This window comes from Chaetodon trifascialis, chromosome 14 (assembly GCF_039877785.1).
Source record: "Chaetodon trifascialis isolate fChaTrf1 chromosome 14, fChaTrf1.hap1, whole genome shotgun sequence".
Lineage (NCBI taxonomy): Eukaryota > Metazoa > Chordata > Actinopteri > Chaetodontiformes > Chaetodontidae > Chaetodon > Chaetodon trifascialis.
The window spans coordinates 23,607,304-23,629,373 of NC_092069.1; the positions used below are offsets into that span (position 1 = coordinate 23,607,304).

Consider the following 22,070-nt stretch of genomic DNA (forward strand, 5'->3'; position numbering starts at 1 on the left):
CAAACACTGCAACACAAGACCTCAGAGAAATAAAGCTTTCTCCTTCTAATCATAGACAATGGAGTGTATTTCATTAAGCCAGATAATGGTGTGTGCATTTCATTACCATAGATAACTAGGAATATTTAGATGAGGGATGAGGTGCTCATAAAGCGCCAGTTGGTAGCCATGGTAACCTGGATCTTGGCAAACAAAAGAGTCGGGGAGAAATGTTTGCTAGGGGATGGAGAGAAAAGGGGGAAACGGAGAAAAGAGGGAAGGAGGCAGACTGAGAGGAACCGCAGGGCTAAAGACAGTCCCAGGCCAAAGCAAGCAGGCCCAACGCCTCCACGTTGTTTTTCTTCCTGCATCCAGAAAGAGACTCAGGTGATCCTCCTTTGTTCTCAGAAGTTAAACAAGCTTCCCTCCGTAGGATACCCGGGATAATCACATGCTAATGCAGCCGCGGGCCAAATAATAAACTTAATCACCCAAATGTGGAAATCAATGTGCAGTAAGAAAACCTATCCATCCATCTTGCTCCGCTCCTGTGAATATTACAACCCCCACGTGCCCTCCGCGCGCTGCCAGTCAAACCTGACTTCATGTTTTGTGAATTTCAAATGAAGACGCTCTCTGACAATAAGAAGGGCCTCCAAGCCTGAATCACCCCCGAACCACGACCTTGACCTTGGGAGATGCTTCTCATTCATCCTGTTTCTGAGCTGTCAGCTTGAGGACAAAAACCAGGACGGGTTATATTACCGTGGGTGACGCTAAAGCAATGGAAATCCATTTCTTTTTGGCAGCAGGCAACATTAAGCCCTGCTCTTCAGATATGAGCATCATTATTAATTTTTGGCTGGAAAATTAAGCGCTGAGAGTGAATGACAACTCAATACAGCTGATTTGGCATTTGCAAAATATAGCATTGATGACAGCTGCCCACATTTTTCAGCATAAATTGGCCAGTCAAGTCTGTGTACACTGTAATTACAAGTCACGACTGTGTGATTTAACTGATCAAAATATATTTTTCACTGTCTTTTCATTTCGCCTAAATTAACATTTTTCTCTCGGTTACAGCTGAAAAGACAGAAAGAGAAAAATGCTGTTTGACGACAACATTTCTCATCATGCGTTTCTGTTTGAAATGTCGCCTCTTTTTATGACTGTGTCTAGTTCTTAACAAGACTATCTAAAGTCATGCTAAAGGCTCTGTGACTTTAGCATGTTAGCATGGCAACATGTTCACAATCAGGTAAGCAGGTTTACTGTTCACGGTGCGCACCATCTTAGTTTAGTCTGTTAGCGTGCTAACAAGAGGAAAAGTCAGGGGGTCACCTGACGATTCACCCACAGGTGACCATGAACGTCTGTCCAAAATCCATCCAATGGTTGTTGAGATATTTCTGTCTGGAGCTGCCATCCATAGAGCCATGCTGCTAAATTCTAAGGCTGATTATCTTAATACAGAAAAAGTCACCAGCAATCCTGATCTTTCCCGAACCATAGCCAAAGGTTGCCTAAACTGAACCCGCAATGGACCAGAATCCAGTTCTGGTGTCTCAGTCCTGCACTCTGGTGCACCTGAACACCTCCCTGTGACTCCAGCACAGTGCATAAAATGTTTCATTCACTCAAACAAACTTTGGCTCAGAACAAAAGCCCGGCAGCGATTATGTTTGTCAGCACAAAGTAATTACGAAGGCAAATTAGTAATATACAAACAGAATTTCTAGGAGACAGGTTTGTGTATTTAATTCGCTTATTGTATTAATCTATTCTTTTTACGCATCACAAGCTTCAGTTTGAATCTTTACCTTGCATGTACATTCTGAAAAGCACCACAGCAGATGACACAGAAAGCAGAAAATAACTACACATGACCTTCACGGGGAGTTCAGCCATTAGGTGAAAGCAGATAGGACTCCATATGGGCAGCCTCAGTCTTGTTACCCCCGATGCTCCACTTTAACAGGAATGTAGCACTGCTGTCAGACCTTTGATCTAAAAAAAATCAGCTTTTTAAACTTTTATTTATCCTGGGAACTGTTGTAGAGCATTCGGAGTATGTTTTCACTAACACGCTGCCTCACATTCAGCAGCGCTCATCCATATTTGGAAATCTCAGACTGCAGCTGTAATATGAGACGCTCCAGGAGCAAATTCATTTTTTGATCTTTGTACGTTAACGTTTTAGGATCTGACACAGACGAGGGTTGACAGTGTTTGTGTCTTTTGGATGTCAAAGAAGAAGTGAGATTAAGGTTATGGGGTTATATTCATGTATGAGTTTCCAGATAAATAATTTTGATATTTATATGGTATTGGTTTCCATTTGGTATTAAATATTGGCCAGTGGTGGTCCACAGCTAACACGATGGTTGTTAGCTAACAGGTTCTGCACTCAGAAAATACTGTGGGGAAGCAGCGCACACACCCCAAAACAACATTAAACATGGACCATGGAAGGTACAAAAACATCTCAGTGCCGGGCTTCAGAGAAGATGAGCTGTATTTCATTTGTGCTGGTTGCACATCCAGCATTCCCCCGTCGAGTAACCTGAGAAGGCACCACTTTCCTGCTCAGAGAAGTCATTTTTTTGTTGCCGAAATATGGGAGACCCACATGGAACCAGATTTTTCCGGTTTGAACACCAATGAAAACATCTGACAAGCCACACAGGTAAAAACATACACACACACACACACACCCACACACACACACACACACACACACACACACACACAAACAGGGTGAATCCAGACTGCGACAGTCAGGCATAATAATGTGGATTCCCCTGGTGATATGTGTGTGTGTGTGTGTGTGTGTGTGTGTGTGTGTGTGTGTGTGTGTGTGTGTGTGTGTGTGTGTGTGTGTGGAACCAGACTCCAGTCTTGGCCCACAGTAATAAGATCAGCCTGCTTGGGCCTGACAGGCTGAGCCTCTCTCAGGGTGGCCCATCTGGCCAGCGCCCAGGCCACGGCGCCAGCCACCGGCTCCACTGTGCGGGGACCCATCTGTGGTCCTGTGTGGTATCAGCCATTACACTGCCAGGCCTGTGCCGATCTGCACATGGGTCCACCGGTCTGCGTGTGTTCTGCAGATGGGATAGAGGGTCAGCTAATAGCAGCAAATCACTCTTAGTGATTGTTTTAACCCGCCTGAGGTGCACAGATGGGCAGGATTTCCAGCAGCAAGATGTGTCAGTGGGACAGCGTCAGGTAGGCAGTCAGATGCAGAAGAGCACACCTGGCAGTATTTTGGAATTTTAGGAACTTCTGCACACATTGAACTAAGCTGGTTCAATTTAAAACCTTAAAAATGTGAGTTGGATGGAATAATTAGTTATCTGATGAGTTGTTAGAATGTGAAACTAAGATAAGTTGAGACACTGCATGAAAAACCACATTTTCGACCCGTTAAATTACACCTAAGGTTAATACCACCTGTAGGTTATTACGACCCTTCTGAACACAGTCCACATATAGAGGAGGCGGGTTGGATGGATGGGTCAAACAAACACATACTTAACCCAGGAGACTGCTGTCCATGTCCCATATGAAACTGAAAGTCAGCTTATTTTCAGTTACATCAAATGCATAACAGTAGAATGTGTATTTTAACCCAAACTATGATCTTTTCCGAAACCTAACCAAATAGTTGTGTTGCTCCTTGTCTACCCATGCAAACTGCAACCATTTCACAATAACCACGTGACAACAAAGGTCCAGTACAACAAAGGTAGGACGGCCATGGAACGGTCATGTGTGTCGTCGTAGAAGTCTCTGGCGTTGATGTTGCATCAACAACAACGACAAACACTGCAGACAGACGCGCTGATCAAGAAATTAATTTGATGATTCTCCTTCAACTCAAAGACTTTTAAGTTCTGAAGTGGCCTGGAAATAAGAAGTAGACATTTTACATTTAATTAATTTCTTAAGAAATCTTATATATTTACATTCAGTTAATGAGAAAATGCAGACGACCCCTTTTTGTAGTCAAAAATAATGCCATCGTATTAGTTTAATGTATTCTTAACAGTTTGTAATTATTAAAAAGAAGAAAAAGGCCTTCGGGGAAATATCATAAATGTTCCTTTTCATCTCAGCTGGTCGGAGGGGCGTGCTGGTGTTTGATTGACAGCAGCTCTTAGGCTGAGTGTCGCCGTTACACCGTGGGGAACGAGAGACAAAGTAAACGAACTTGAGCTGTAGCTACAGCACAAATCATGAGCAGACGGCGTGCTGTTACAGGTACTGAGCAGTAAGGACCACACCTGCATTCAAACAGACTGAGGTGGTATTTGCAGGTATGTTTACATGCTGTTTAACGCGCTGCAGCTGAGCAGCTAATTAGTTCTCTGGCCTACAAACTGATGTTAGCAGAGCACTTTTCCCCAGAGAACGGTAGCTTGTACCTGGGAGACGTCGCTGCTTATCATTTTAATACAAAACTGACGTGACTGGAAACTTGCTCAACTGGACTCCATTAATAAACAGAAATAATAAAAAACAAAAGTATCTCTGGGCCTCCCTTTTTTGCCCCCAATCGAGACCTAGTGTTACACATACATGGGTATTTTTAAAAACAGTGTTCTCCAAAAAACAAGCAAAGACAAGCACTGTTTTCAAGATCTATTATTATTTTAAAAAGCTATTACTGCTCGGCTACCTGCAACTAGAGGTCCGACAGGGTCTCGTCCGACACCGGCGACGTTGGCGGCGGGGTTTGTGTCGTGGGCGTGTTGGATTATGTAGCGGTGACCTCTGAAGCACATTCTGATGCCTCTGTTCCTCAATAAAAGTGGAGGAGTCACTGAACATTTCCGGGTAAACATATAAAAAGTCCTGTTTGCAAGATTAGCATGACACTATTTTGGCCTCATTTATTTCACTTTGGCCTGTAAGAAATCTCCTCATGTAAACAAAGGAGATAACGGCACACGCTCAACGGCCCAAAACTCAACACTGTAAACAGAGTTTCTGAATATCTTCACCCTTTTCAGTGAACTAGAACTGCAGTCATGTGTACAGAAGAAGCTGACTTTTCAAAAATTCCTGTGCATTTGTGAACTAGGCTCTCACAGCTGATATCAGATCAGAGCCTTCGATTTGAAGGTGAAAACACAGTAGAGCACACGTACAGCCTGAGAGTGGGACTGCCATCCAACCATGTAAGCAACTCACCCTCTAATATCTTGTATCTTGCCTCCAGTGTACAGTTTCCTTGTAATTCAGTTTCAGGAAAGCGAACGCGAGACAAGAGAGTTCAGATATGACAGCAGCTGCATCGCTGAAAGATCACAAGAGACAGCCGAGCATGAACTAATATGAGACAAGACACATCTGCCTCTGAGATCTAATGGTCTGTGAGGTAGAAGAGCGTAGAGTTAACTAATATTAGCTGCAGAGAACAAACGGGACTGTGCTCTCTGAGGACAGGATTTTGGTACAGAGCACACAAAGTATAATATTAAGAGTAGAGCAGAGTCAATCTGTTTAATCAAAGGTAGGTTGGCAAGATAGGATTCAGGATCTTTTCAGCTTAAACTGTGGCTCTAGAGATGGAAATGTTGGTCCGCCTGTGTGTTGGTCCATCACTTTGGTCCAGACTGAAATATCTCTGACAAGACATTCATGGCAACCAGAGGATGGACCCGAGTGACTCGGGTGATGCCTAACTTTTCCTCTAGCACCTCAAGCAGCTCAAAAATGTCCCCTTTCCCGTGAAAAATCTTGGTGATCCCTTTGGTTTTCATCCAGAGCCATCATCAAGTCAAGATCTCTGTTTGTCCAATATTTGTCCATCATCATCAGGTGTGCTTTAGCCTCAGGTGCACTTTATGTTTAGCAGTATTAGCACGCTCACATGCTAAACAAAGATGGTGAACATGGTAAACATTATTATCTAAACATCCGCATATTAGCATTGTCATTGTAAGCATGTTAGCATTGTCACTGTAAGCATGTTAGCATTGTCATTGTAAGCATGTTAGCATTAACATTGTAAGCTTATAGCATTGTCATTGTAAGCATGTTAGCATTGTCATTGTAAGCATGTTAGCATTGTCACTGTAAGCATGTTAGCATTGTCATTGTAAGCATGTTAGCATTGTCATTGTAAGCATGTTAGCATTGTCATTGTAAGCTTATAGCATTGTCATTGTAAGCATGTTAGCATTGTCACTGTAAGCATGTTAGCGCTGTCACTGTAAGCATGTTAGCATGTTGACATTACCATTTAGGTCAGCCTCGCTTGTTTTCCTGTGGATTCAGTGGAAATAATTCTACCACCATACATTTATCAGTAAGCTAATTAGCTAACTCCTTTCAACACATCTGAATGATTGATAACTGTGGCTGGCATTTCTTTTTCATATTTCTGGGCAGTTACTTCCTTTGCTAGAGGTTTGCTGGTCAGCCACAGTTCTTTGGCCCTGCCTGCTGAGGTTGCGGTCGGTCATTAAAACTATTTCTCTGCAGATCAGCTCCGAAACTGAGGAATGCTTCACTCATCATTCAGGCAACAGAGCCTAACTCATGCACAGCACTAAGACAATGGGAGCTCACAAAGGGACCATGTAAGATCATTTAGATTGTTACTACCGAACCTTTTACCTTCCTTATACACTTTCACCACTTTATTGCGCTACGTTACAACCCATTAAGCTCCGTACTACTGCATATATTTTAGACATGGGTGGCCACAGTGGCAATTAAAGCCCTGGTAGTGCTAGTGTTAGCATTATGCATCAACCATAAAGTAGATGCACATATCAGCATTGTCTTAGTAAAGGTTATTTCCACTGGGCGAAAACACTGCGAGCAGACTTCAAACGCCTCATGGTCCACTCGCCTGGCTGCACAGTTTAAAAGCTCGACATGGTGTGTGGGACAATGGCGACTCTCGAAAGCATTGTGGTAATCAGGGCCAATGGAATTTTCCCTGCATCATTAAAAAGGGATTGGCCTGTTCACTGTGTTCATGGGAAGTGCCGTTAGTTAACCCAACAAAGGTGCTCTGGCTGCGGACCCCCAGAGATGAAGGGCATCACAGGGGCTCAGTGAATCCACCTCTAATCCCCTCGGCCCCATTGTACCGATACACTCTAAAACCTTTGACCACTTCCCGCTCTAATCTCTGCAGATTTGGGTGAGTTAAACAAGTTTCTGATGCGTGGGCCCACAACTTCCCTCCTCCTCCTCCTCCTCCTCCTCCTCCTCCTCCTCCTCCTCCTCCTCCTCTGCTCTCTGTGGTGACAAGTTCAGCTACAGCGCCGGGAATGAACAGTTTTCAGCTCCTTATTTAACAGTAATAAACAGATGTTTTTAAAAAGACCTTCGTGAAACAGTATTACAAAGTAAGCAGTCACATAATGAAAATGTTTTCATCTAGAGCAGAAAAGATGTGAGGATTAAATGATTAGTCAAGCCAGAGAAAATCAATCAGCAACTATTTTAGTAATCCATCAATAAAAGTCATTTTTGAGCAAAATAAGACTAAATGTGAGTATTTGCTGCTCTTCTTTATCTGATGTGATAGTAAACTGAATATTTTTGAGCTTTGGACTATTTGAAGACATCATGTTGGGATTTAGGAAATTGCAACTGAAATTGTTATTTTTGTCTATTTTGTGATGTTTTACTGAACAAACAATTAGTCCAAACAGTCAGATTAATTAATAATTTGGTTCTACAGCTCATGATGGTGTTTGAACGCCCAGACATCCTGTTGATCTTTCCTTTTTTTTAGTAGTCCAGTCATTTTAATGAAGCTTTTTAACAATTTACAACCTGGATGTCTTGGAAACTGAATCCACATGATAATTCAGTAAATTAATTATAAACAAAGCTATTACAGAGGATGTCAGGGACCTCCTGTGTTTAGGGGTTATGAATATGCAATCACTGCTCTCCTGAATGTTTGTTTAAACATTAAAAACTGGTCTGCTGACTTAAATATTGAATGAAACAAGAGTGAGATGAAAGAGAATAGTGAAAAATGCTCAATGCATTTTCCCAGAAGTCCTGAGATTACTTCCTTTGTCCCACCAGCCCAAAGATATCCAATTTATAATGAGAAAAAAAACAAAAAACAGGGCAAAACAGCAAATCCTCACAGTGGAGAAGCCAGAACCGGAGAACATTTGGCATTTCTTCACTGTTTATTGAAACAATAAATCAAAACAGTTTTAAACGTGCAAATTAAAGTGCACATTTAGGCTTGCTTGCTTGGCTGTCTCGCTCTGTGGACATTGATCCACATTCCTTTCAGTCCCACCACTTCCACCATGTCAAGAGGATATTGTGCATATGTGTGTGTGAATACATGAATGCCTGCCTGGCTGCTGGGAGGAGGAGGAGGTTTTGGGTAAGTAATAGTGGGCCGCATTCAGAGAGCTGGTGGTCGTGACAAAGCACTTGACAGACCGAAAGACACCCCCTAATTTCAGGTTGACCTTGGCTTGTTTAGCATTCCCCATTGCTGCTGGTGACAGTGACACGTGTCTGGGGTCGGGTTGACTCTAGGAGCTGGGGTCTTTGGGGGGGGGGGAGTGTGTGTGTGTGCAGATGGACAGACCGTTAGGGATGCAGTCCTATATTCCCATGAGAGGAGCAGAGGTCAGGGATCAAAGCTCCAACTGACTCCCCTCCCTGCTCTGTGTCTGGGGACGCAGAGATCCAGAATGAAGCGCTCCTCCGGCCGGCCGCATTATGCAGTATGTGCAATTAATGCAGCTACAGGGATGGCAGGGGTGCATGGGAGCGCTTTGTGACTGTGACTGTTTGCATGGAAGGCAGCGTTGTGTGTGTCTCCTGTGCCAGGCTGTTGTAGCTTGCACAATGTAGCAGTGCAGCTGGCACGTGCCCCACACACACACACACACACACACACACACACACACACACACACACACACATGCACACATGCACACACAACAGCAGAGTCTAGAGAGGTCTTTTAATTAAGGGATTTGTTAATTTTCTATTCAACTTGACAGTGATGAATGGGGGAGCGGCGCCTGCCCATCTCAGCCTCGGCTGCTCGGCAGACACGGCCGCCGAGGAGGCCTCTGGGTGCGATCATCACACTCTGAAACCATATTCACACATGAAGATTTTTAACTCTTTACAAGCCAGAGCCGCTGCCCTGACTGGAGCTGAAAAAAGCCTACTGGAAGTGGCTCACACCCTGTAGCAGCCTGTGTGGAGGCCAGACACGACTGAGAAGTAAACAGAGTTAAACAATGGCCACACATTGTGTGAACAAAGCCAGATTTGCTGCTGCTGTTTGGCTACAACGGAAATAACTCTTAGACTCTCTCGCTATTTTGGACAGTTACCAGTTTAAGCTTCTCATGCACTCTAAGTGCCTTTAAATGCCTAAAATGTACATTAAACCTTTTATTGCTTTGTCTATCAACTTTGAGGGGGAAAGCAAAATGCTAATTTTATTATCAAGTACATAAGTATATGCAAAAAGCTGTTAACTTGATGTAAAATTTCAATAACAAACAGCATGTATTAGTCTGTAGGCATTAACTGCAGCACAGTCAGAATGATGATGCCAGTTCTAATAAGACCGAGGAGAACTGAGGACATTACTCACGTTATTACACGAGTTTCCACTTAATTGGAGAATATATTTTAAAGATAAGGCTGCTTTTATTTTATATTCCATGAAAAGACCCACACCAGCAGCGCCTTGGTCTGTCTCTCACAACTTTCTGACTTGTCTACCCTGCCTGCAGCACTCATCGCCAGCCCGATGCTCTCTAATGAAGAGGTAAAGCTTAAAATTAGCTCACAAATACATATTTTAAAAAGGCTCAGTACTTTCATGAATTATCTGAGTGCTGTAGCTTTCAGCAAACATTACTCAAACAGGAATAAACAGTCTATTTGTTACTTTGAGCTGTGAATTAATCCAGTTTGGTGGGTGGGCGTTTACATCAGTGTCTGTCAGGTTGAGTCAAAAATAAAGCGCAGCGTCCATGTTCGTAATGAAGAAACATGAAGCTGTGCAACAGCGTGGCTCATTGATGTGTTTTTAATAGTTTTTAGATAACAGTGGTGCACTATGACATACAGGCTTTGATACACAATACCTGTGAGAGGGATCAAATCATTGTAGGTTTATTAATGGCATTTGCCAACGATAAGAAAATATAGAACACATCAGCCTTGTCCTTTAAAGTGCAACTGCCTGATTCATATCACTTAATGTGTCCTTGGGGGCAAAGTACACTTCTGATAAGCTTTAAGAACACAGTCAGTGGCCAGTTTGTTAGGTACGCCTTGCCAAAACTAATACAGTCTGGTACAAAAGTCCTGCAACAAATCCAGACTTCACAAAGGGCATAATGCTCAGTTTTTACACATCACATTCATATCAACGAGGGTACAGGAAACAACAGAAACACCTCTCTGCATAATGCAACACAATTCACCAGCAGCACAAACTACAAGCCTCAGTTTTCATTAAACTGAGCAGTATAACCTTTACGAGAGTAGGATTTTTCAGCCGGGTGTACCTAATAAACTAGCAACTGAATGTATAAACCTAGGCGAGATGAAGCTGTGCTTGGATAACCAACTTCCCGATTATCTGAAGCGTGCCTCTACTTGGACGTCTGTTAAGTGTAAATCAAAACTTTATTGTCTCCTTGAACGTTTAATTTTCTCTGCTGCACTTCAGTTTCCATTATTAAAATGCTTTATTCCTGCACTGTAGCGTCACTATAAGCGGTGTGTAATTTTATTTGTTTTAGCCCCGCTTTGCTTTATGCACAGCGCCGTTTGAATCCCCCTCTACAAATGAACTTGCCTTGACTCCTGTTTCACAGCAGACATCTTCATGTAAGATCAGCTGCTGCCATTTTTCAAGTGATGGTACTCTGAGTGAGACCCTTCAAATGTAAAACTGAATGCATTTCATATTCATTATCAATATTTTCTTTGTTGCTGTCCAACATGTTTTGCATTAAGAGTAATACAGGCACCCTGAAGCAGCACAGCCACATGCCATATTGCCCCCCATGCAATTTATCTATTGTGATTTGGCAGCCATTCATCTTTTAAATGCTCTCTCATGATTTCCTTTGTGCATGCAGAGCCGGAGGTGACCTTGAAAATGGGCCGTGTGGTGTATTCTGATGATAATTTATTCTCACATGCAAGAAACTGTCTCACTAACATGATTTTCGTCATGCTTTTGTGCCATCTACACGCGCTGGAGAACTTTAAGAGCAGCAGCAGCAGCAGCCAATGTAGGCTCTTTTCAAAGAATCAAAGGGGGGATTTTAGCACGATTTAACATCAAATTCAAACCTTTTGTAACACCAAATATGGGTTTCTTACTTATGGATTGTCAATGTACACAAACCTTGAAACACTCTTAAAAAACATTTATAAAGTCATGATAAACTACACTAAAAAAAAAAAAAAAGCAATACTGAAATCGAGAAGACATTAAACTACATTTCCCATAATCTTGGGATCATTTCCAGAGACTCCCTTTAAGTCTGCGAAAGACTCATATTGATTTATCTTATCAATAAAACCCCCCACCATGGTGGCAGAATGGATCTGAGCTCCAATTTAAAATATAAGACGCGCAAATGACTTTTGTCTCAACTTTGACCATCCTTAATATTTCACTTCAGTGTCAGACAAAAATAGTCACATCGTCATTGTCTCCTTTTTTGTGAGTCTGTCTTACTGAGCGCTGACTGACACACGCGCGTGCGCGCACACACACATGCGCGGCACACTCCGTTTTAATGCATATTAATGAAGTTAAACGGCCCACTGTAGAGAGGAGACAATGGAGCAGAGGAAGGCTGGTTGTGAGCACAAAGCCGTGGACTCAGGGGAAGCAGAACAGGTGCGGGGAGGAGGACACTGCAGCGACTCACTATAGGTTCATCAGCGCAGGGAGGGGTCTGCTCATGTGGTCAAAAGCACCTCCCTCATCTTTATGCCTTTATTTTTGTGTCAAACTGTCATATTATGGCGTCGCTGCGCTGCAAACACTCTTACTTTTTGGTTGATGATGCCTTCATTCTAACTCTGTATGTCCAAAATACTAACTTTTAGGGACTTTTAAGATGTAAAGGATCATTTAGCATAAAGGATACGTTCACACACTTTAAAGGCCTGTCTTAACACAACACTCAAACCTCCATATGTACATTAAAACAGTCCTGGGTCACTGTAATCGTGCCTCCTCTAAATTCAGACCATGACGAGATTCCTCTCTGATGCATTATTGCATATTATACGATAGACTTGAAAAATGTGAACCTGTCATTTCAGACTCTTCATCATCTCAAACTCTTTGGGATCTAGGCTGTAACTTTTAGGTTTGTAACACCCTAAAACAAACCTTTGTCTACTTCTGACCTCTTGCCGGTAAGTTGTGGTGACTCTTCTCTCTCAGATTGTTTTATCTGAATAATTTTTAGAGTCCTGAAGCGGTGAAAAAGCTAATATTAGAAGAAAGGAATGGATGTGTTTTTTAATGCGGCCTGATCTGCAAACACCAGTCAGCATGTTCTTGTTTATTGGCTATAATAATGTCATCAAACGGGAAACAGACTGCAGCTGCAAATTTCTGGCATTTTGACGAATGATTGTACACATAAAGATCAGTCTAGTTGTCACAGTTAGTACGATAATAATGTACTACATAATGTTTTCTGTGGCTCTGGAGAGGCTTTGTCAAGTGTAAGAAAATAAACCTGAGCTCAGTCTGGACCAGCATCTGGGCCTAAACCTTTAGGCTGAGACACAATAACTGCAAAGGATTTAGTGTTTTTGGAGCTTGAGCCAAACTGGGGACAATGAGTCGAGGTGTTGTTTTCTCTGCTGCATCGATTTGGACTATTCCCTTTCAAATCTGTCTTTTATAACTTTGTGGGGGCGTAACACAAAACCAGTGGAGGGCCCCTTTAAATAAGATGTTGCTGCTGCTGCTGCAGGAAGCAAACAAAGCATCACTTCTACTCCTGTCGATTAGAAACCTTTTACAGCCTGCCTGTGATTTAAAGACTCTTGTTTGTCAAAATTGACCCAGTTTGTGTCAATACAGCACCAACTCAGCTATGGGCTGACTTTATTCAGCAGCCATGAAGAGAAAAACACCTAAAACAAGGAGTGGTAAAGCAATGTAGGCATTTTGGCCTATTTCTCTCTTAGATTTAAAAATGTGAGGGTAAAACAGCTCAGTAAATAATCATGGGAAGGAAACACATGAGTCTCTCTTAACCAACAGGATAAAATGCTGTAGGAACACAAAGAGATACTCTCTCCGTGCTAATAGTCATATTGTGGGAGGGAAACTGATTTCCCCAGCTCAGTGAGTCCCTGCTCTGCTCGGTCGACCCTCCTATGGGGCCACAGAGATAATCAACTTGAACCAAACCACGCCCCCCTGTTTTATTCCGGGGATTTATCAGCGCCTACATGTTGAGTGCGCTGCACACTGGACCCAGCAAGAGAGGAGAGTAGATCACCTGCACAGAGTACCCATGCTGACAGACACACCGTCCGAAACGCCTTTTCGCCTCTGTGGACGTTAACCTCTGCAGCTCTGACAGGATGGATTTTCTGGACCGCGGGTACCTGGAAGCGCGGTCTCCCTATGATTACACCTTTAATTTCTGGAACGACTACCTCGGCCTGTCGACACTTGTCGCCAAGAATAAGATCAACAGCCCTTCCTGCAGCCCCAACTCTATAACCGAGTCTCTTAAAGCGACCCTGGGCTTGGAGGACGACTCCCCGGTTTGCTCCTGCGTAATTGGGCACGGCAGGGACAGCGACGGACACTTGGAGTGCTGCTGCGCGGCCCCGGGCTCTCCGCCGATCTCCATCTATGATCTGAAGGAGCGCATCTCGCTCCTCAGGCCGTACGAGCACCTCGCTGGTGACTCGCCGCTGGGAGACAGGGATTCGCCCTCTTACAGGGGAAGCTTCGCCGGCCTCGACCTGCTCTCCATGGACAGAAGGCGCAAACAGACTCAGAGGGGCAAGCCGGAGCCGAAGGTGTGCGTCTTCTGTCGGAATAACGGCGCGCCGGAGGAAGTTTACGGCACCCACATCCTGAAGACGGCGGACGGCAGAGTCCTGTGCCCCATCCTCCGGGCGTACACCTGCCCCCTCTGCAGTGCCAACGGCGACAACGCGCACACCATCAAGTACTGCCCGCTTTCTAAAGACCAGGCGAGCCAGAGAGTGGCAAAGGGGGGCAGAGCGCCTGGCAAAAGGCTGAAAATCTTCTGAGCGCAGAGATGAATGAAGTTTGAGTTGCACTGTAAATTACTAGTGTGTATGGCAGTAAATTTGCCCCATTTCATGCACAAGACAAGTCTGGAGAGGAAGATTTTAAGAAAATAAGATTTTTTATTGATTTTTTTTGCATATGTCACGGCTTCATTTGTAATGTTTTCGGCTACCTTGTAACTCTATGGGCACATAGTTTACACTTGGACGCATGGCGCGCAGTGCCCCCCCGCAGTACTCCTGAGGACTCGGTGATCAAAAATGAACCAAAGTACTGTACAGATCGACCTGTGAATGACCACCTTCATGCTGTAATCAGAAGTCTGCTGTGTTTCAAGAAGCACAGAGCCAGCGCAAACAGCCCCGTGCATGTCAGCGTGCGTGAAATGAATATGCAGCACTCTGATCTGAGATGAATGTTTAGTCCCATAGTTCATTGGCCCGTGGATGGAAGAAGCCTGACAGGCCATGCAAGATATACTCCTTTATATCGAGCACATTTTTTTTTTCTCCTGAGATAAATGTTTTCTACCAAAGGAATACACTTTTGTATTGAAACTTAGCCTAAAGGTAATTTCTGTATTGTTTATATGTTGGATGTCTTATATTCTTTATGTGATCTTATGTGGATAGTATTTCAACTGAATGTAAAACAGCAGAAGGTAGATCACCTACATGCTCTTCAAGTGGCTCCAAGCTCAATTATTTCAGTTTACTGTCATAACTTTAAAACAAACAGACAAACAAACAAAAAAAAACATGGATGGTGAATTGACTTTTTCACGTGGAAACGAGTTCCTGCGATTCTTGTAAATGTATTAAAGGGGTGAACAATTTCAGCAATGAAAAGCCCGACATTCCAAAGTCTATCTGTCAATAGAAATGTCTTTAATTTTTACCTTATGTATCATTGAGAAATATATTCACTGTAAATGACCTCTGAATAAACATGTAATTTGCATTTTTCTTTGACTACATGGACCTGCAGCTGATTTTAAAATACCAGGAATCTCCCACTTTGTGATGCAGGTGACTCCATGTGTTATTCTAGGTTGAGACAACTGAATTAGCATTTGCACAACTGTATCATCTGAGAACAGCTGCAGGCCAATCGTCACACTGACATGCGGTGCAAGTGCGACACCTAGTGTTCAAAACATTAAACTGCACTAAAGATCTGCACTGGACTCACGTAGAAGCGCTGGATTGTTTCTTAAAAATGATCTTTTTGGATTTGTGATGGATTGAGAAAACATAAGGAAGGTGTTTTAACGTCATCTCTGAACAGAACCTCAACCATCTGGGACAAAACCTAAAACCTTCCCACTCAGTGACAGATGTTGGGCATGTTTAATTTGGGCTTGTGATGGCAGTTCTAGAAGAAACTTCTCAAAATGAGATCTGTGGGTTCCTGTGAGTAAACATGTCATTTCTGAAATAAGGCACCGCTGCTGCGATTTTTCTGAATGTCGCTTTTTTGAGCCTGAAAAAAGATGTAGGCTTCAACATCTGATAGGCCAAATGATCGCACTGATCACACTGCAGGTAAATGAGGGGGAAAATATTTATTATTTTGGGCGAGCTGGCCCTTTAAATGTTGAGCGATCGATGAGTTTCATTGACCTCTATTGGCAACTGCTAAAAACTGCAACAACACAAACAGGCCGTATCCCCTCTATGACAGAGATCAATACGCAGGAAAACATGCTGATAGCTGGGTCAGCGTTTATGTGGATGCCCAGCGTTCACGCTAAACCATGTTTTGACCTGTCGTGCTTATCGGGCTCTGCTGTCATAATAAACACTGAACCCTCTGATGGCTGACACCGCTCTCTAGCCCTGATCTGTACCATACCTCTAAGCTGCCTTTAAATCCTACAGCCATCGAAGCAAAGAGCAGATCCTCAGCTGTGTGGCCCGGCTTCATACCTACACTGCAGCTGCTCGCGTTGAACCACAGCCTGGTTCCAACAGACTTAGCAATAGCCACCAGTTAGCACCTCCACTGGTATTAGAAAGGTTTTAGAGAGGCCTCGGCAGCCTCCAGCATCCCAGAGCCACCAGCCTCTTTATACACACACACACACACACACACACACACACACACACACACACACACACACACACACACACAGTGTAACGCTGCCCTCCACAGCAAGTTAGAGTCACTGATAAAAACCTCTGTGTGCCACTGAGACAATAAGCACCGGTGTTACGAACAACAACATTAACAACAGACCTCAAATTTAAGTAAAAATTGTAATAACACAATGTAGAAATATTCTGTTACCAGTCCTACATTCAAACACTTACTTTTTACTTAAGTAAAAAAAAAAGTAAAGCTAAAAGTATTAGCATGAAAGTAGCAGCAGTAAAAGTGGCCCATTTCAGAAAAAATACATTATATCACTGGATTATGCTTAGTGATACATTAACATACCGCTGGATAGCTTAACCTACAATAAGTAAATGTAGTTAATGTTAATGTTTAGTAAATGTACTGAGTTACATCCAACCAGCACAGCCCTGAAACTGTGTACAGAAACACTGCTGGTCCGTCAAAATAAAACTTTTTGCAGTTAAATCTGTAGATTCCGGTGAGTAACCACAACGTGTTTGCAAACAGACGCTGCCACTGAGTTTTTCAAATGCCCACAAATCAACTGTAAACTGTATTTGAGTGAACTTACAGCGTAGTTTGACTAATCGAGCAGAAACACTGAATCCTCTCCAGCTGGCACGTTAACGGGGGACAGGAGCTGCAAGCCAAGCTCAGCTGAACGGCCTGTGTGACAGAAATGTTCCCGTTTCTGTTGGATGAACTGTCCCTTTAAATGTTAAGCGATCAATGAGCTCAACTGACCTCTTAATGGTCATAAATAGGACTCAGAGCATCCCTATTAGCAAAAAAAAAAGGTTATAACTGATGTAATAATGTCACATTTTTACAATTCAAAAGAGTAAACTAGCTAACTGGACGAGATTCTTCTCACGTTTTAGTTTGTCAGGCGTTAAGATTTCAGTATGGGAGTAAAAGCTGACTGAGGACTTTCCCTGGCTGAATGGTGTCACCTGCTGGCATAATAATACCACTCTGTCGTTTGCTTTTTAGGCTTGAAAACAGCATCTTTTAGCCTTGAACATAGCGGCAGCTGTGTGGCAGATTTTTGACCACCAGGCTTTATTCATATTTAGGATGTTTTAAGGCTAATTAAGCTTTTAGAGTCATTTTGGTGAAGATTTTGTTTCAGCAGCTGGTGGGACGAGCTGAATCATCAGTATTTTTCAGTATTTTAATTGTTTTCCTTTCAAGTTGTTTTAATGTGTTCTCCTTGACTTGCCATCTGCAGAGACAAATAAATGTCAGGGGTCAAACAGTGATCCTGACACCCACTCGGCGTATAATGTTGGCTTTAAACAGACTGTCCTCCAACTGTCACCGGTCTGAAAGTGTCTGTCACCAAAAGCACGTCCTTGAGCAGAAATCTGAATCTCTTCCTGCGTAAGAACTCCGGCTTGATGCCTCTTTTTCAACAACACGAAGGGTACCTTTGACTCATCTCTGGATGTCGAACAGCAGGACTGTTTTTCTGTGTCAGCAGATACAGATAGCACTTTCTTTCTCAGCGGTGTCTCCCACACGCTGTTGGCTCGAGAACATCAGTGACTCATCAGTTTGCAATCTAAATAGATCAAATAGATCCGTCTGAAGATACTCGAGGAACAGTGGCAGTATTTAGGGCACTGCAAAGAGGTTTCTATCAAGTAAAATCGAAGAGAGGAGATAATCAAAAGAAAGGCGGTTGGAAGAAAATAATACTTTTGGAATATATGCAAGGTAAAAAGTGTAAAGGTAATAAAGTAAAGCAGCAGCCATCTGTGTAATGTTCAATTAGGAAAGGCTTTTGATATCTGTGTATGTGGGCTAATGTGGGATTATTCGATAACCATTCATATATTCAGGTAAAACAGCGGGCAGATTTCAACCATATCAATCAATTTAAGTACCAAGCAGTCTGTACGGTAATTAATTGATTGTCTTCTATGACATTAAAACCTTTCAGTGCCTGGCTCTTCAGGCATATGCTCCTTCACTCTGTCTTTACGCACTATGTATTGATTCTCTCTAAGTGGGTTGTGGGAAAGACTTTGTTTCAAGCCATTTTCACAAGGTCTGCCCCATTTTTTTCCACTTCAACAATGTGGATGTGTTTATTGCTTGAGAGATGTATCTCAGCGTGCACTGAGGGCATAAAGTACAGTAAAATATGCATGCAAATGCAAAGCAATAACTGATCGCAAAGCCATTTTTAGGTCAGATTTAAAGAAATCCGGCTCTACCACATCAAATCAACCTGCCGTGGCTGAGAGTGAGTCTGAAAACCAACCTCCTCTCTCCTCACTGCAGCAGGCTGCTATTGGTCTGGTGGATGCTGACAGCACTGATGTTTCTCTGAGGTGGTGGGGGGGGGCAGCCTCATTCTATAAAAGCCAGGGATCTGCAGCATCACTGAGCTGGTGCAGTGCAAAAACGCTCGCTCATCCTCACCGATGGTGTGCAGAACAAGGGGGACATAAAAAACCTTCTGAAACTAAAAACATCCATATCCTTTTCTTAAACAAACAAAAACAACAAAAAATTCATCATGAGCTACGATTCCTACCTCTCCTACCGCCGCCCTTGGGACAGCTTCAGAGGCTCCCACTCCACCACCAAATCCTCCATGTCTTCCTCCCTCTTCTCATCTCCTCGAGCTCCTCCGTCTGGGAAGAGGATCCTGAGGCTGGCCTCCTCTTCCCTGCCAGATGGGTCTGAGCGGATGGACCTGGCCCAGGCCAGCTCCCTCAACACAGAGCTGCTGGGCCTGCGCTCCCAGGAGAGGGAGCAGCTAATGGACCTGAATGACCGCTTCGCCACCTATATCGAGAAGGTGAGGCACCTGGAGCTGCAGAACCGAGCCCTGCTGGCCGAGCTGGAGGCGCTGAGGAGGCGGCAGAACGACCCGTCCCGTCTGCAGATGCTGTATGAGGGCCAGGCGCGGAGTTTGAGGGCCATGATAGACTCAGAGAACGGGGAGAAGATGCGGATGGAGGCGGAGAGAGACTACCTGCGTGATGTGTATGAGCAGATGAAGGAGCGCTACGAGGAGGAGCTGAGGCGGCGTATGGATGCTGAGGAGGCCCTGCAGAGGGCCAAGGAGGAGGCCAGCAGGGCCACGCTCTCCAACTGTGACGCCGAGGCCACGGTGGTCTCTCTGTGCGATGAGATGGTGTTCCTGAAGAAAGTCTTTGCAGAGGAGCAAGCAGAGCTGCAGGCCCAGCTGCAGGTGGCTAACATCAGCGTGGACGTGGAGGTGTCCCGGCCCGACCTGTCCACCGCCCTGCGAGACATCCGGGCGCAGTACGAGCGGCTGGCAAACAAGAACATGCAGGCCGCTGAGGACTGGTACAAGAGCAAGTTCGCGAGCGTGGCAGAGATGGCCAGCAAAAACAACGAGGCCGTGCACGCCATCCGGGAGGAGACCATGGAGTACCGGAGGCTGCTTCAGTCCCGCTCCTCGGAGATCGAAGCTCTCCGGAACGTCATCGACTCCCTAAATAAGCAACTGGAGGATCTGGAGGAGACGCAGGCCAAAGAGGTGGCAAAGTATCAGGTGAATGAGGGAAAGTCGGATCCTGTTCTGCTTTATTATTTACCCAGTAGGTGAACTAATACGTGGTGCCTGGTCTGCTTATCTGCCCATGACTTGAGAGGTATTCTGCTTCTTCTTATTACGCTATTTTTAAAAAGCTTTCCTGCTCCTGACAGATACAAAGGGAAAAGTGAGGAAAAAGCTGAAAAGATGGTGTGTAAAGGGCCTTGGCGTCAAGGTTGGGCACAGAGATAAGATGGAAATATATGAATAGACAGCACCCAGAATAAAAGAAAACACTCTGTGCAGAGAGCAGAGACACAGCAGGAGGAAGCCATGATTCATTTTGCTACAAGATGTAAATATATTCTCTGCAGCAGCTACACCCTCCCCATACTGTAGTGCTCAGCAGGAAATGATGGCAGACTCGCAGCAGAGGTGAAAATCTGCAAGGTTACCGTCTAATTAGGAGAAAGAACGCCATGGCTACACCCAACAAATGACCAGGGATTTCCATAAAGTGTCTTTCTTAATTTACCACTTTCCAAACATTATGAAGCAAATCTCTTCAAGCAAAAACGACCTGATTCTGTGTTTTATCTTCTGTGTTTTTGGCTTTTTTTTTTTTTTTTTTTGCATTCACAGGTGAGGATAAGTGAGCTGGAGCGGGACATCACTGATGCCAAGCAGGAGATGGCGCGCTACCTGAGAGAGTACCAAGACCTTCTCAATGTGAAGATGGCCCTTGACATTGAAATAGCTGCGTACAGGTGAGATCTGCTCCTCCACAAATACTGCATAAATTATGGTGTGATGACTTTCTCTGAGGCATATTTTAAAACACCTTGTTTAGTGTATTTTTAATCTCACTTTACCAACAGAAATCATATTTTTAAGCAAACAAAAACATCATAAAGAGAATCTATTTCCTTTGTTTTTCAGAAAACTTCTGGAGGGGGAAGAGATTCGACTGGCTTATCCATCCCTTCCCGCCCTAAACTAAATCCTAAAAGCCACCAGAAAAAACCTGAATTCTTCACACTCCACCATCCCTGCCCCGTCCTGAACACCACCCCTCTCCTTCCCTCATTTCTTTGACTTTCTCCCCTCTGTCATCTTTCCCCCCTGAAAAAAGTCTTTCTTCCTTTACTCCTCCCAGAACCAAACCGCAAACCAAAGCTCATCGTTCTCAAGACAGATGCGCCCTTGTGCTAAACAAGAGGACCACCAGAAGTCCCCCTTCTTCTACACACGTTCTGACACCACACATCAAGATGATGGCAAACTGTAAAATGCAGAGTGGCTGCACTGCATTAGTTACATAGCTATATCGGACAGCAATATTGTTTTGGCTGAGTTCCTTTCTGTTGCGCGTTAAGGTCCAAGCAGCGGGGTTACGATTCGACTCCTCTGAACCCTCACTGTGCAAACATTTGACCAATTGTTTGTGAAGGAGGACAAAAATGCCTTTTATCTCCCGATGCTTGGACTTTATCTGTGTTTAAACTGATGCAGGAAGCCTGCAGCATTATTGACTGGGAGCTCTACCAATCGATTACGCATTGTCCTGCACCCCTGGTTCTGTAGTAGTAGTCAGTGAACCAGTAACCTTAACAATTTCTTTTCTCTATATTAAAACCCCATTTTTGTCCTTTTTAATTATTCTTCCACTGCATTTACATCCACACAACTACAACAAGTTTAGGTTGGTTTAAAAACCAGAGTGAGCTTGGGTCTTCCTATTTGGCCGGTTGTTTAAATTGCTAATTTCTAACGAAGCTGTGTCTTTTCTTGCATAACCGTCTGGACATGTAAATGCTGTGGAAGACTAACTGTTACTGGTTTCTCTTAATATTCATGCAGTATGTCTCGCAGCCTATCTGCATTCAATTTTGTTTCTGTTCCGTGAGTTCATTCAAAGCTAAACGATGAAACTGAAAGATAACTGCAGGAGCCCCTTGTTGTTCGTCAGCTGGTGATCTACATGGTGCGTTACATCCGTGAAGCTAATACAAAGTCTGCACCATTACGCTCGATGTACCTGTAACAGCCGGCAACAAGCTGAATAAACATATAACTGACCTGCAAATCAGTTCACATCTCGTGTTTTCCTTTGCATTTCAAAGTTGTGTCTCCTCTGTGACCCATATACAACATAATTAT

The 22,070-nt window shown here is 43.8% G+C and overlaps 3 protein-coding genes across 3 annotated transcripts in view; all 3 read left to right on the top strand.

The window, feature by feature from the left end:
- Positions 1 to 22,070, top strand: part of dctn1b (dynactin 1b) — a 186,280-nt gene that overhangs the window by 66,060 nt on the left and 98,150 nt on the right. The gene's annotated exons all lie outside the window — the stretch shown is intronic.
- Positions 13,477 to 15,241, top strand: LOC139342301 (nanos homolog 1-like). Its single transcript, XM_070979332.1, has one exon. It carries the CDS (start codon positions 13,591 to 13,593, stop codon positions 14,272 to 14,274), a length of 684 nt encoding a protein of 227 aa, XP_070835433.1. The 5' UTR covers positions 13,477 to 13,590; the 3' UTR covers positions 14,275 to 15,241.
- neff2 (neuronal intermediate filament family member 2) lies at positions 18,778 to 22,004 on the top strand. Its single transcript, XM_070979395.1, has 3 exons — positions 18,778 to 19,928; positions 20,553 to 20,677; positions 20,850 to 22,004. The coding sequence occupies exons 1-3, from the start codon at positions 18,921 to 18,923 to the stop codon at positions 20,908 to 20,910; spliced, it is 1,194 nt and encodes a 397-aa protein (XP_070835496.1). The 5' UTR covers positions 18,778 to 18,920; the 3' UTR covers positions 20,911 to 22,004.

Coding starts and splice junctions, on each gene's coding strand:
- LOC139342301 (XM_070979332.1), top strand. CDS start 13,591: ATGGATTTTCTGGACCGCGGGTACCTGGAAGCGCGGTCTCCCTATGAT.
- neff2 (XM_070979395.1), top strand. CDS start 18,921: ATGAGCTACGATTCCTACCTCTCCTACCGCCGCCCTTGGGACAGCTTC. Junction 19,929..20,552: donor AAGAGGTGGCAAAGTATCAG/GTGAATGAGGGA, acceptor TTGCATTCACAG/GTGAGGATAAGTGAGCTGGA. Junction 20,678..20,849: donor ATTGAAATAGCTGCGTACAG/GTGAGATCTGCT, acceptor TTTGTTTTTCAG/AAAACTTCTGGAGGGGGAAG.